This window comes from Struthio camelus, chromosome 2 (assembly GCF_040807025.1).
Source record: "Struthio camelus isolate bStrCam1 chromosome 2, bStrCam1.hap1, whole genome shotgun sequence".
Classification (NCBI taxonomy): domain Eukaryota; kingdom Metazoa; phylum Chordata; class Aves; order Struthioniformes; family Struthionidae; genus Struthio; species Struthio camelus.
In genome coordinates, this window is record NC_090943.1 from 152917383 (window position 1) to 152933614 (window position 16232).

General features: G+C 38.5%; 1 protein-coding gene across 5 annotated transcripts in view; it reads right to left on the bottom strand.

Annotated features, from left to right (window-relative positions):
* Window positions 1–274: 274 nt before the first annotated feature.
* Window positions 275–16232, bottom strand: part of RSPO2 (R-spondin 2) — a 111032-nt gene continuing 95074 nt past the window's right edge. For all 5 annotated transcript variants that reach the window (XM_068933125.1, XM_068933127.1, XM_068933126.1 and 2 more), the window contains one exon: window positions 275–743. In XM_068933125.1, the coding sequence (XP_068789226.1) occupies window positions 634–743 (110 nt within the window). In that variant the 3' untranslated portion in view covers window positions 275–633. The remainder of the gene's footprint in view (window positions 744–16232) is intronic.

Sequence of the window (16232 nt, forward strand, 5' to 3'; positions counted from 1 at the left end):
CATTAAAATGCATAGATGTACAGTAAATATGTTTATTTATATGTATACAGAGTAATATGTACACATAGGGTCTGTTGTGCTTCTGAAACTCTAAACAGTAATTCCTGTGGTATATTGTCTTAAAGCAGTTTTATTATACAGCTGTTTCAATGTAACAGGTGCTGAGAACAATGCACATTAACGCTAAGTAGATAAGTCATACCCATTTACTCTTGAAATGTACAAATACAGGAAACAAAGGCCATAAATGCAATAGTCCCTACACCTCCAAGACTTCCTCTTCGTTATTTAAATACGCACAAGTGTGCCTGATGGTGACGTGTAGATTTCTTTCCTGCTTCCATTCCATGTCAACATGTTGGCCAGGCACTCAAACTAAACCTTTGACACACTTCAGCACCGCCTCCACTGATTCAACGCAGTGCACTCCTGACCTTGAAGTCTCCAGGTCAAAAATAAGAGAGAAAAATAAAATAAAAAACATATAAATAAAACAAACAAGCTTGTGGGCTTTTTTCACAAGTTATTTGCCACCAATACTGTCAAAGCAGCTGAATCGTAGTGCATCCATGGGCAGGAGCATATAGCAGCTTTTGTGCACTTTGCAAAATATATATTAAAAAAATCAAGTCTCTACTGGCTTGTTTTATCTGTAGCTAGAAAGATGCTGTGCTGCTTCTGAGCCCTTTCCATCAAATTCTTTTTCTTCTTTTTCTTGTCCTTTGTTTTTGTCGTCCTTCTTCCTAAACAAGAAAAAACAACATAACATGAACAGGTCAACTAAGAAAGGAATACAGAGGTAATATTAGAAGGTAGTCAGAAAACTCAGTGACCAGGGAATTATCAATGGGGAGTGTAAATGCAATGATTAGTTAATAAATTTCAGTCATCACTGGAAACAGAACTTTTCAATATGGTAGAAAAGGAAGTTGGATCCCTGGCTGTCAACACTTGTCCACGCACACAATTTTGCTGGTATGAGTAACAATGTTTATGTAGGTCTCAATTTCAACACGATAACTCACGCAAGCAAAGTTATGCTCCAGGCCTAGGGCCCAGAGCCAAACAAGCATGTACGTAGACTCCTAACTCACTGAAAGCTGGATTTGTGCCTTAGACCCTTGCGTAAATTTGCTTGAGTGAGTAATCCCATTTAAATCAAGTCCAATATATCCATGATTTCAATGAGAAATCAGACATCACAGCCCAAGTATTTGTTTGGATACAGTCCTACATGCTTCGGCAGAAACAATGCCACCTCTGTGAAGAGCTGCTACTATTGCTTATGAGCGTACAGTGCTTAATTCTCACTGTATATCACTATGTAGAAACCAAAACTTCATTACACGTTTTTTGTCCAAAACTACCATATTTGAAGTTCACTGCTTCTGAAAAACAACCCAAGTCAGGAAATCGAGATCAAGGCAGGAAAAAGAATTCTCAGACTCCTGAGATGAGGAAACTGTTTCCTATTCAGAGCCTTTTCATTATCTCAGCAAAGATATAACGGACTGAAAATCTACAAAAGCCCTGCTTCAGCACTGACTTACCTTTTAAGCATATACTTAAATCCTATATACTTTAGTAGGATTTAAGGAGATGACTGAACATTGTCTTGAGTGAGAATTGTCTGGGTTTTATCAGCAGTATCACACTGCAATTTGTGATCAATGGAAAAAACTAGGGATGTAGTTCTCTAGAGCTGCCAACTCTAAACTTTCCGGAGAACTAAATTCACTTATGAAGATGAGAGTAAAACAAAATTCAAGTAGCAGATAACACAAAAAGGTGTAAAGTGTATTTTTCAACTACACTGATAGAATAGTCTTAATTGAGAGAAATGTTTGCCAGTATGACCTCGTCTTACTTCCATATTGTTTCTTAACTAAAAAGGCTCAAATCAATATGAAACATTTTTCTGTGTTGGATAATAAGGTTGAGATATGCATCTGATTTTAAAATTAACAATATTTAAGATTCATTAAAAATGTATGGATATCGTTAAGATCACGTATTTGTGAGTAATATGCTACCTAGGCTACTATTCACTAGGAATAGTAGTGGCAATAGGACAGGACATAAAAATAATGAGAACATGAGTTTAGCTTACTTCTGCTTCTCATTAAAGTCTGGCATTAATGCTGCTATGCCATTTTGCCATTTTTAAATCTAGTTAATCCTACACAGTAAAACCTCAGTCCAACCAAACATTAATCAAAGCAGCTTTTAAGTTAAAACTCTTTAGTAACACTGTATCTAATAACTAGGCACACCTAATGAGGTCAGAGAGATGGAATACTTGACACAAAGTGGCATTACAAGGTGGTTTCAATTACAGAAATTTCCTATCAAAATTTTATTACGTGATTCTACTAGTTGGTACATTGAAAGGCATCAAAACTGGGATGAATATATAGTTGAATACTGTATTCTATCTTGTACTTTAAATACTCAAAAATTTTTAACCCGAATCTTTGAAATATTCATTAAGGAAGTAGTAGATAAGCAGAAACAACTTGAAATGACTGATAATGCTGCTAGCCAGAAGACCAACAAGATTCAATGAGAGCTTTACCGGAGTTTTGCTATGATGTTCGCTCAGCGATCTTAGATTCTGAGTTTTTTCACTGTGCAGACCAATTAACAAAAAAGAATTAATTTGCAGTCAGTGCCACGTCTAGTTTTCTCTATGCTCTCCTCCAGAGAAATAAAGCAAATGCTCACTGTAATGTTAAGGTAGTAAAAGATCTATTCTTTTTCCTCTGAAGATCCTGAAATGCACAGATAAAATGACACAGTCCCCACTGGGCATCTATTTCTCTAAGCCTTATAAGGTAGTCTGCTCTAATACAAGCATCAAATCAAACTGCCAGTGTGCTCCCAATGTGATACCCTAAAATAAAAAAGAAATGACCTGTAATAGACTTCAGTGATTTGATATGTCACTGTACAGCAAAGACATTACCATGTTTCAATGGCTGTGCCATAATTGTCCCTGTACCTGCTTTTACCCCAAGGCACACAGAAGGCAGCTTATCTTCTTTACGTGTGCCATGGAGTAAAAACCTGCACAGAGGCAGCGACCTCTGAGTAGCTGATACCTGATAACTTGTCCTGGTGTTAGTGAACTCTTTGGCTGCACACTGCATTTCCAAGTGCCCTGCAGTACAGAATGAGTTCTCTTGTTTTCGGGACAATATTAAATCACACACAGAAAAACCGAATGCTTGGTGAGGGTCATACAGTTCCAAATTCCAACTGTTATTTTAACCAGAAAACTGAATGCAAAAGGTATTCCTTGACTAGCAGTTGGTTCCCATATTGTTATTAGAACGCAACAGAGATTGGAGATTAGCAGAAAAAAAGGTAACTATAAAGACTACAGAGTTCAAACAAAGTCTGCTGCTGAGATCCCCATGCATGAGAACTTTTATTAAATTCACACTTTGTGCTTACCAGCAAAAGAACAGTGAACAGAAGTAATTTCCAAATATCTTGCTACAGGCTCCTCTTTCGAAAGCCATGATGTTTACAGTGCAGAAAGTGGATCTCCAAAGAAGATCCAACAACCAAGTCTCCCAGTTCCCCAGAGGGAAGGCAGTGGGAAGAGAGGGCCGACGGAAGGGGCCCCCGCGCGGGGCCCCAGCAAGCTCCCCCGGCCGCGAGCCACCGGTCCCCTTGGCTCTTTGGAGAACGCCGTCTGCCGGGGATCCGCATCCAGCCTCCTCCACCCCTCGCGCACGCTCATGGCTCCTGAAAGCATGAGCTCTGCATCCAAACCCACCTCTTTGCCTGAAACAACACTGCTCTGTTGCGCTTGGGTTTGCTGGGGCTGCTGAAAAGGAGTGCATTTTATCCACAGTTTATTATATTCCAGTACTTGCTGTTGTCAGGAAATCAGCACAGACTTCCCAGCCTACGACACAGGAGGAAAGTCCTGGCTTACAACAAGCTGTATGAAGCAAAAGAGGAGGGAGAGCACAAGGACCCGGTGTCTCTGGAAGGGCTTTGCAACCCGCCATGTGGATTCCCAGCCCTCGGAGGCAGTGGGACGGGCGAGACAGCCATGATCATTCTTGCTCTTGCTCAGCAAAAGCCTTCGGTGTGGGCCAGCCAGGCTGGGAGAGCAAGCCGCCTCTCTCAGAAGGATGATGAAACTTTGTAAAAACTGAGCAAACCTACAGAGCCCCAAATGCGTAAAAATAGGGCTATTTGAAAGGGAACAATGTGCAATCCCCTCCCACACTTCCCGTGAAGCTCCGGGGCCTCACATCAGTCTCTGCCACAGCTAGTTAGCTATTAGTTAGTTACTCAAGGCCTGCAACACAGGCCTCAGGGTTTCCTCCCGGTCTGGCTCCAACTCTCCGCTATCAATAGCAAGTTACAGTATCACTGCAGAGGACAGGAACCGACAATATCTCAGATGGTAAGTCTGATCCACACAGCCTATAAAATCCTCCTTATCAGAACGAGAACTCCAGCGAGCAAATGGTTTAGTGCAGCAGTCTGGGATCTGCAGCCAGCAACACTCTTTAAGTGACATGGCATCGTTTCTAGTGATAACTAACTCGCCTGCTTGCCGTCTGGCAGATAGCCACAGGCCTTGCTTCTACTTTCCACGTTATACAGGTTTCCACATCAGGGCTGTTTTTCAATCTTTATTCTATTACTGTGGACAATCTGTCCTTGAAAGTCCTTGGTGCTAACAGCAATGGGAGCAAATACAAATAATTCAAATGAGGAGCAGGATATCTGCACACGGACTGTTCACAGTACTATATTCCTATTACTTTCCCTTGTACACTAACTAAACACGTCTTCAAATTAACACTACTTTTTTCCTTAAAAAGCATTTTTATCTCCCACTATCTAAAAGAGGGCTCCTCAGTTGTTATCATCTGAATTGGTTCCGAACACAATTTACAGAAATTATTTAATACTCTGTAGAGTCCTGTGTATACACTGAAATACATACAGGGCCTAGGAAAGATCTGAAACTTGGCTAGATTTGCTGTGCAATTATCTAGGAAATAAAACCCTTAAATGCTTACCAGTCATTCTGTATCTCTCGTACATCTGCACTGGTTATTTTAAAGAAGAAAGACTGCCAAAGCCATTCAGTCAAACTCTTTATTGCAATGAAGATATGTTACAAATTCAGCTTTCCTGCTTGCTTTATAAATTACTGATGAGTAAGTCTGTATGTTCTACTAAGTAACTGTTATCACAATGGTATCTTTACAGTGCTATTCACGAAACTTTCACGTGGACTACTTACTTGTCCATGGTTGGTAGATGGTCCACTAATATGCAATGAAATATTACTGTTTTAGTTAACAATGTACAACAGCTTTTAATGGTAAAATAACATAAAGGTAATAATGCAAATTCCAACATGATTTCCTGAAATACATATATATACACACATATGTATATTTACACTAATACACGGAGAGTTTTTAACAGCAGTTGTCCATACCGTGGAGAGTAACAGCTATGCGAGTAATTAGTTCTAACCTGGCACTTGGATCTGTGGATGATTTCTCTTGTTTTTCTGTTGTTGTTGTACCATTTTATCCTTGTTGCTCCTACAGCTGCAGCATGCTAGTACATTAGAGAGCTCATGCTCAGTTCCCTGCTTTGTCTCGTATCCTGAGCTCCAAGAAAATACTGCATGTTTCCTCTGGATAGACTCTCACAGACACAGCTTGGACTGCATAGCCTTAACGCTCAGGGCACTCCTGATTTTTCAAAAATAAAACAGAGCAAATGTATTCACAGAGAAAGAAAGAGAGTATAAGAGCTTGTCATAGGCACTTTTTCTATGTAAAAGTTACAAAATAGATCACTGCCATGCTGCTTGAGATGATTGCCTAAGATGTACGCTTTCAGTTTAGTTTTCAAATTGTCCTTCATGTACAACTGTATGACAGCATTTCCTGCTCTTGTGATGGAACCTGTCCATTTCTACTTTCAATAGATGGAGAAAACACAGTATACATCCACATGAGGGCAGTAAGGATTTAAATTTAAAGCTTAAAAAAAAAAGACTCTCTGCAGCTTTGCTTTACAGTGTATCTGTTTTAATTCTCTCACAGTTTTTCAGTGTTCACGCATACAAATTGTTATTTTATTTCAGAGATATCAAAATCTTTAATTCTCCCTTCTTTGTTTAAATCATTTTTCTCTTCTACAGATGACTACTGAATAATGGGACTTAAAGGTGTGCGACTATTTCTCTTCACAATGTTTTCATATGCAGAATTTCCACTGCTAGCAGCAAAGGCACAATTGTGTCTCAAGATAATAGCAGACCTTGCTAAATACACCTTTTGATCTTTCCCTTTCATTTATCCTTTTAGGAGCTACATGCTGTGTACTTGTAAATCATTCTCATACGGCTGCATTTCTAATTTAGACTCTGTGGGTGGCAGCATCTCCTCCACATGATAAGCAAAAAAAGTTATCACACTAAAGTAGTATCACTGAAAGATAGCAGATGCCAGATGAACTAATGACAATAGTGGACACAGGACAGAGGGACCTGATGTTTAACCAGTCAGATCAAAATCAAGAAAAACATAGCAAATGTATGCTTCTTGAGGACTCCTCTCTGACAGAACAACTCTCCATTTGCAGTGTACATCAAGGTTCACATGAACAGCGACTGCAAAAAAACAACAACCAAAGAAAAGGATCCAGCCCAGAAATAATGGAACTGAATCGAGTAAAATGAGCAGTTGCAATGACTGCAAATAGACAGAACTAGAAATATATAAAATACATAAATGAAACAAGGAAGCTCATGTGTATATCCTATTATTCTCCAAAGGCAATTTATTTCCTGGTACTTTCGGCTGGGTTAAAAATTGGAAGAAGTAATGGCATTTCTTATGTCTTTGTGTTGCCTCCAGCATATAGGTAGATGCCAGAAGGAGGTAATTCCACCATGAGTCACTTAAGCATAGGTCAATACTTACAATGTTATGCTGTGCTGAGAAACCTGCAGCAGAGCCATAAGCCAACTAGTATCAAATGAGTGGTGCTATCAACAATAGAATGAACAAAACACAAAAGGACTATAACACGGTCAAAGAAGATGCAAAGAACAGAATACTTAGCAGAAGCAGAGGAAATGAACTCAGTAAATGCCAATATAATTATTTGTTACATAGAGAGGTCATAATCAGGATCAGAGCTCTACTGTATTGAATGACGCTCGCAAACACAACATGGACCTGTACCAAAGACTTACTGCTTACATTTTCGATACTGAAACTGCCAGAGGAATGCATACATTGTAAGAAGACTTCTAAATATATCCTGAATAAAAGAAAAATTCCCTTGCTACAAAGTCAGTCCCTTTCAAAAGTGTGATTTACAAACCAACATTGACAAGTGGCCCTCAGGAAGGGAATGCAAAGAACTTCAATAATGTAGTAAACTGGATGTTACAGGCATCACTACCAATACTGCCTGTTATGAGGAATTCACGACAAATTTGTTAGTAAGACTCTAGTTTGCAGCTGTTTTTTAACACTTGCATACGTAGGCTGAAAATGGCTCAATGTGTGCTACGGGAAGAATATGACGTGAGGAAAATCAGCCAAAGTAAAATGGCCATTTTGGTTAGGGACTAGGAGAGACTGGGACTTGGACAGTGACACAGAAAAAGAAAGGAGACAGGTTGAGCAGGTGGGACAGAATGGGTCCAGTGCCAGAAAACAGTTCCTCATTTGCCTGGGTGAATTTCTGACGTCATTCTAAGGAGTCTTGCATACTCACGTTTGCCTCTGAAGACAACAGAAAGGATGCTTTGAACATATAAAGAACACTAGCTCCGCCTAACGCCACTTTTAATCCCAAAACATCAGTATTTAGGTTAATGAATATTTGCCAAGTACTGAAATACGCTAACAATGGACACCATAGAAAAGCCACAAATTATTTTATCCTTTTTTACTTCATTTGCAAGGGTTGAATAATGTTGAACAAATTAGGCCTTAGAATATTTACTGAATAAAAAGGGAGAAAAACATACTGTAATTATAAACGGTATCATAAGTGATACAAAAAGGAGCAAATGATGGCATTTCTTCAGTTTTGAAGTGTTTGATTTTACAAGCTTACTGGTGTTTTGTATAGTTTTTGGTGCAGTATTAATAGTTAACGGAACATATTATCCATATTCCTGGCCTTTTGAAATTAATAAAACTATCAGAATAATAGACTATGAACATTAGTTTCTTTATGTAAAGGGCACAGTTAGATGTTTTCAGCTGATTCTTGTCTATTTGATGTTAGTTTTCTTGATGAAAATCAGAGAAATTTCTGTCTTGAATACACTTTGTGTACTTTCTGCAGTCATCACTGTGAAAGCAGAGTCTGTTACCCTGCTAATGCACAGCTAACTTGGTTAATACCTTATTTAGTTCTTCTCAGACAGAATTCTGATATTTTATTTTCAACACTGTCACTTAATCACTTCACAGCTTTGGATAAATGATTATATCCCAATCCATATGACATTGCACGTAACCAGTATTTGCCCAATGGCACCAGGCATCAGCTACTGAGATGAAGGCTAATTTAAAAGAATCAAAGAATAATTCCTCAACTAAAAGAAATGTTAAACTATCCCAAATCTATATGTCAATATCACTGTCTTTGCCAAAGTAAAATGCTTTTAATTTTGACATATCCACTAAGAAATGAAAGTTTTTATTAATTAGGGCAAGAATAAGTAAACTAAGGTACAACACTCTTTTCCTCCCAAAATAAATACCTACTTCTTGTTTGGTTTGAATAAAAACTATGCAAGCAAACTAAAATTTGGCAACTAAAATTGTCATCTGTCTAAGAGATACTGATTTCTATACAAAGAACAAGAATTCAGTGGATTTTCCCTCGAGTTTACGACAAATTCACTGAGAAAAGAGTCTTCTTACACTGGTGAAATGCAATGCATTTTCCACAGCGTGGTTTTACAGCTTGTACAGTAGGTAGCAGTGAGATATGAAAATTGGCCTGCACTCCCGATTATTAACCTCCTTTCATCCATTCAAAGAGCATTATTTTTTCTTTATAGAAGCAGCCCTTTACTCTGCCTAGACCATAAACCAACTGATTCTGTTTAGTAAAGAAAACTAAAATTACAGTTAGGACCTCATATATGCAGACTCATAGAAGAAAGAGAAAGAAAGTACACTGGTGGAAGAGGAGAACTAGGAAATTCAAAGTGACATGAAAACTCTCAGTAAATTCTTTTAGGCAACATATGTTTAAGTCAACAGTGTCGATGTTTAAATATTGTGTCCAGTCCTCCTTTCAGTCACAAACAGGTGGGTCTCCAATGCAGCCAAAATGTTTATCTAACATAGATTTAGCTCAGAATGCAATGATAAGAACATCAGTTGCACAGAGGACACTCGCTATTCTTATCTCTGCCACCACCATGTCAGATCAAACGCTTTGCAAGCAGAGCCAAGCAAAATGTTTTCAATGGAAGGTTTGGGTTTGTTTGTTTTTCTTCCTTTCACACGAAATATAAACCAAATCTCAAAATAATAAAAATATTTATACACAGTCAAAAATATGTATCCATGTGTAAAAATATTTTATCTATAGAGACAACAATCTTTGATAACTCAGGCTCTCTACCTAATGATCTAAATTTAGCTTTCAGGACTACCCTTCCTGTGTGTACATCATGCACACTATGGCCACTGGCTTCTCCTCAGCATTCACTCTAAGTTTGTCAAGAAATCTTGTGGGATTTACTGTCATTGTATCCGGGAGAGTAAGTCGTTGAACAGCTCTCAAGGTTATTGCAAATCCAGTTACTGGTCTTTCAAAGTTTCATATCTCCTAAGAAATAGAGAGAAGAAGGAATTCTTTGCATCTGTTTATCAAGGCAACCACAGGTCATTCTTCCGAGACCGTGACTGCATACGCAGCTGACTCCATGCAGCAATTGACATTCATGCAGCAACTGAGAAAGGGGAGCTGCCCTGCCTTTCACCCCACTCCCAGCTGCTTGTTCCCAACCCTTCCCTTGTGTGGACTATGGCATTCAGGCAGGTTAAGGAACTCTTCTGGATGAAAACTAATCTACACAGAGCCTGAACCAGGACTCAACAGCTACATCCGTACATGAGACCAGAGAATGTTTTCAAACACTCACTTGTCCTGTTGAGTTTGACCTTCGCCAAGCAGCACTCTCCCTGCCATTGCCAGGCTCGGCTCAGGAGACATCTTGGGCCAGGGACTGCTCCCAGCAGGCAGGTCCCCATTTTGGAGCTGAAGAGTATAGTCACACGGACAAGGACTCCTCTATGCTGGTTCATGTCAGTGCCAGAGAACAACCAAGTACATTTATTTAACTAGTGCAGAAGTAGCTGCTATCTTTGAGCCATGGTCAGTCTGGATTTAAAAGATGATGAGTTATATGGCATTATCCCTAAATATAGGAGTATTTATTTTCTCAAGACTGACTGTGAGGGCTCTTTGACCTACTGCACACCTGAAGCCCACTAATTCTCATAAGCGTGCCACGCTGATTTATGCTGCGACCAATCACTTCCACAGCACATATCTACAGAAAGTTTATTCACTATTAGAAGCTGGAAAAAGGCACTTTTCTCCCTAACTCTTACTTGTTTCCAAATAGACACATACTACTTTTTCACCGATATCAAAAGTAAAACTGCACAGCCATTTATAATAAAAACAAATAGGTATAGTAACCCATATGGCACTTTATCTTGCTCCAGCATTTGTTTTTTTACTAGTATTATCAAACTGCTGTCACAACTTTAGAAACAGCTTTTTGGACCATGGTAATTAAAAAGCTTTATTTTTTGGTTTCTTGTTCATGTGGAGAATACAACGAAGTCAGGAACACAAAATACTTGACTGCTTTTTCTAACTATGATCTTTTGAAGCTCTGCTTTTCTCTTTGAGAAAGATGCACAAGAAGGTCTATAAGGAAGTGAAAAAGGATTAGGAGGACAGGTACCCTCCATAGCACTGTTGCGCTGCACCTGAAGTGTGCTACTGGGAGCAGTTCCCTTCCCTAACTCCCTGCTGTATTTTGGAAGGGGCATGGGATGTCAGTGACACACTCAGCATGTGGCAGCTTTCCCAGGATGTTGCTGGCTTTTCCTGTCACTATGATACTATTTCTCTTGCTGCAAAGGTGCCATGGAAAGGAACGGCTGGACTAAAGGGTGAGATTCAGCACTGCATGGGAAAACGTAGTTAGAATCCCTTCTCACCCCAAAACCGATACTCAAACAGGCACACAGCTACTACAGTGTTCACCAGAACACAGAAATAGTGCAACTTCTTTGATTTTAGAGAAGACGTATTGAGACTAAAATATTAGACAATGAATAACTGTTTCATGTTGCCTGACAGACTAGGTCTGGAACATGAAAGAAAGAATTTGTATAGCCATCAGCCATTTGCATTACTGTTTATTTTATTTTATAAAGTAGTACTGTTAAGCCTATTTTTTTCATATATCATGAGCCTAGAGCTTTGCTGTACTTCTGGCTCCTAGTCTATCAGTTTTTTTGGCACACAGATAGTGTCTGTGGGGGCCACCTCATAGTTTGGACCATTAAACTTCAAAAACATTCATCAGGAATTTAAAACTACTGAACAAATCTTCTTCAAACTTCCTCCTGCATTTTTTTCCTGAGTGGTTGGATAATATTTGGTTGAACCGTCTGCATAATTCATGCTACAGGAAAAACTCTGCCCCCCCCTCAAAACCCCTCTTTAAACTGCTGCTGTGTTGTAAAGTAGTGTTAGCTAACCTTTTTTGACTGACTGAGACTTGAGGCTTGAACAAGAGTCTGCTGAGGACAGGAGGAAATATCAGCAAATCAGGGTTAAGGCCCTAGGATAAACTTAGCTTGAAAGTATTTCTTTTAGGCCCTGTCAAAAGTAACACATAAACAGATTACCAGACCACCTAACTCTCCACCTTCCAGACACTAAACTGGTGAGATTCTTGTTCCTTGGAGAAAATAATTTCTCTCAAGGTATTGTGAGCCTTTAAAAATATTTTAGTTGATGGGTTTTAGTGAACAGGTTTTAAAATATTTAATATCACTTATTCTCCTAAGGCAGATATTGAATTATTCGTAAGCATTTTTTTCTTTTCTTTTAATTAGAATAGAGCACAAAAGCAGAAAAATTCAATTTGATATGCTTGGAGATTTTCACAGTGAAAGAGTCACATCTGAAGGAAATAAACTAGGTGGTTTCAAAATTATGGTTATTTCAAATACAGAAATTCATGTACAAGCAATCTGTGTGTGCTGCACTTCCTTTAAATTATTGTATATTGTATTGCATCTCCAAATAAATTCAAGGTTGCCTGTAATAGCAGCATTTGAAGCAATGCATTATATATTAAATTTTACTGCAGATGCACATGTGAATATAAGGAGGACAAAACACAAACTAAATAGCCTGTGATTTCTCAAAGTTTATTATTAGGCACAATAACTTAATGTGCCTTGTTTGCCTTGAAGCAAGCCAGATGAACCAGTTCCTATCTGAAGTTTACTGCGCTAAGATTATCTCAAACCTGCATGCCTTTCCAAAGTCTGTAGATTAAATAATAAAGACCTAGATAGCAAAATTAGATAATGTATGTTTCTTCAAGAACGCTTTCACTTTGTATTAATAAATATAATTCAAAACATAATTTACTCTTTAAAACTTGAGATGCATTGATTGCAAATGAGAACGGGGAGGGGACCAAGAACATCTAGTGAGATCTCTTAAATAAACATGAGCCAAAAAACTGATTTTCACATGCTGTTGAGGCTAATAACTTGTTGGAGAAATGCATCCGGCCTAGACTTGAAGATAAGTGGAGACAGAGGATCCACCACTTCCTCCAGTAATTGTTCCAGCAGTTAATCATTCCACCGCTAGAAATATGTGCCAAATTCCTAATTTACATTTTAATATCCAAGTATTATTTCTGGTTATGCCTTTCTCTGCTAGATTAAAGGACTGTTTTATACACTGTAGACAAAACTCTGCTCATCATCTTTTTGAGAAGTTAAACATACGGTAGCCTTTGTGCACTTTTCTACGAAGCTTATTTTCTAGCCCTCAGCTAAAGTTTGTGATTCTTATCTGCACCCTCTTCAGTTTTTCAATATATTCTACAAAATACAAGTCCCTGATTAGATGTTACAGTTCAGCCCATATAGAGGATAAAATTGTTTTCTTGTACTTTTTCATTATTAGCCAAGTTCGACAAGCAAAAATTGCATTTCCACTTTTTCTCATAACATTGCAGTGCTCTCTTGCCAAGGTTTCTTCTCAGAAACACTACTTTCTAGGTGCAATTCCTCTTTCTGGAGGTATGCATTCCTCATTCACTAATTCTTTGATCCTCCACGTATAACTTTACGTTTACCCACATTAAAATTAACTTTGTCTGAATGGAGACCATTTTAGAAAGCAACCTGGATTTTTCTTTAGGTCTACCCTAGAGTATTTATTGTTTACCACTAGGCCTATTATTCTATTACCACTAGGATAATACCATTGTATTATCCTGAAATTCAGATCATTCCGTATATTATTTCTAGATAACTTTATATAATTATATGATTGATAATTTTTATATAATTGACTCAAACTTATTAAGGCCACCATCACTCTCTCCTGGACATCCAACCAGCACATCCTTCAATTTAATCTTGTAGTAAAGATAAGAAAACTTTATAGATCAATGCAAGTCCCAAGTCTGAACATCCTCACTTCAGGCATGGTAGTTATTCCTGCCCAGGATGTCTGCGAAATTTTTGTTTTTTTCATTTCTATAGATGTAAATATTAATCAATTGATTATGCATAAGCTTTCCAGAAATGAATATATAGGCTCAGTCCTCATCATTTTGAGAGGAATTCTGTTCAGATATGTCATCTGCTAGCAATGTAAAAAAACAAAACACAACCCTTGGTACCACTTAACTACATGCCTCTAACAAATTTGACATCAGAAACAGCAATAAACAAACAATAAAATATGATCATCCAGGAAAGTGCTATGAAACCAAGATTTGTTATTCACCTTGACCGTAAGTGCTGATGTTTGGAAGAGACATGAGAAACCTGAATAGATTCTATTTCCAAAGAGAGGTCTTTAATTAAGGCCTTATCTACCCAGCATAAAATGAGTATTGCTGAGGTTGCAAGGAGTGCTCCTTTTCTGGATCCAGGTGGAGCAGCTGAGGACATTTTTGCCCCAGCTGTTCCTCGGTGCCCGCCACGGGGTGACTATCACTCTCATAGCTTTGTGGACAGAAGTGAACAATTGCTAAGCCACTTAAATACAAAACAAAACCTGCAGGATTGCTCAGACTATCTCCCTTGATGCTTAAGCTCACAGACTGCACAGAGCTGAGCAAAGAATATTCACACACTCCTTCCCTCAGCACAGCTGCACACACAGAAGCATCTAGAGTGAGGCAATGCTGTCTCCAGATATAACAAACACGCAAAACGGAACAGAACGGAAATGATTTTACTAAATTGAAGTAAATCCTTGAGAAAAAGTTTATCCATATGAGTTAAGCATAGTGTGCTTAAGCAGACTGAATATTGAGTATACATTTCAACCTTCAGTGTATCAGCGTTAAAACAAATTTTATTTAAAACCATACATCTTTTATATTTAGCACAGACATTAAGAATAACAACAAAAAATACATTGTTTCCATCTCTGAGGTGGCAGACATGGATTTATTAGGGGAATAAATGGTCTATAGCATCTCCATTATGTCAGCCTAGCGCTTCATGTGCTCTCAGAACCCCATGGCTGTCTTCCCCCCTCACACACACAGAGGCTGGAGACAACCTTGGCATCACATGAGATAAGAAGCAATATAACGTTGTATCTAATAATATGTATGGAGTGGACAAATTAGCTTCTTTTCTTATTCCGATACATATCTGCAAGAAGGACAGCACTATAATCTCCACCATCAGTTTAAACGGTCAGTGCAAACTATATTGAAAAACTAATTTTTTCCTGCCTAAATCATTTTTTAGGTATATACTCACTGATAAAGATGAAGAAAAATGTGTGAATGCTTTGTGAAGAAGAAAAAAAATACATGAGATAGACACAGCATGTAGCTTAAAGGCCACTTGCCATAAAGGCTTTCCTTGACTGGAAGTTACAGATGTACTTAAAAACAGATGCACAAAGACTGTTGTTTAGAAGCACAGAGAGAAGTAATTATCAGATTTTTTTTTCAAAAAAGAAATTCTTTATTCTAATACCAATAAAACCTTAGTATGTACAGAATGATTCTATGGGTTTAAGTAACCATATGAAAAATATAAATGTATATGCTATTCCTGCTCCATCTCATCATATTCTTACAGAAACTCTGGGTGAGTTTCTGATGGACATGAGATCTCTACTTCATTATTTTGTGATAGTATTAGCTTAAAGACATTGCATCACTGAAACTGTTCAACTTATTCTGAAGTTAGCAACCAAATGCCTGATGCCAGCAATTCTACGCAGGCCACCGGTACTTCTCCTAGTAGACATGCAGGCTGCCAATACAGGCAGCCTGTCCTGAATGGGGAGACAGTAGCACAAGCCACAGTCCTTGCCAAACCAGTGACTGGCCACAAAGGCTACATCTTATCAACGAACTGAAGAGGGCCAGAGTACAGGTTTGAACACTGTCCTGAAACACTTATTAGCAGGTTTCCTGGCACATTTCTGACCTGTGCCAAGTAGTAACTCTCCCAAGAACGGGTGGGGGCAGCATGGGCCAGGAGCTGTTCCCAGTAAGCAGTACAGTTGAGGTCACCCTGCTTTGGTGGGGAGGAGAATGTCTTGCTGAATGATCACAAAGTAGGCCATGAGGGCCAAAGAACAAGCCTGGCTTATTTTCTTTACATGTATAGATGTAGCTAAATTAGGCAGGGTCAGGTAAAAAAAAAAAAAAAGTGTATCTGTGGACATCTGATAGTTGAGCAATGCTCAACTGGTATAAACTATCAAAATTTCATGAACTCCTAAAAAGTATGTCATTTCATACCAGCATAAAATCTACCTTATATCCTTCTTTTCTCAAAGTCTTTCCGTCAGTGCCGCACCTCATATGAGACAAATGATCACATGAATACAACTCCCTATAGCTGAAGAGCCTGGGGTGAATCAAGTTTTAGATGCAT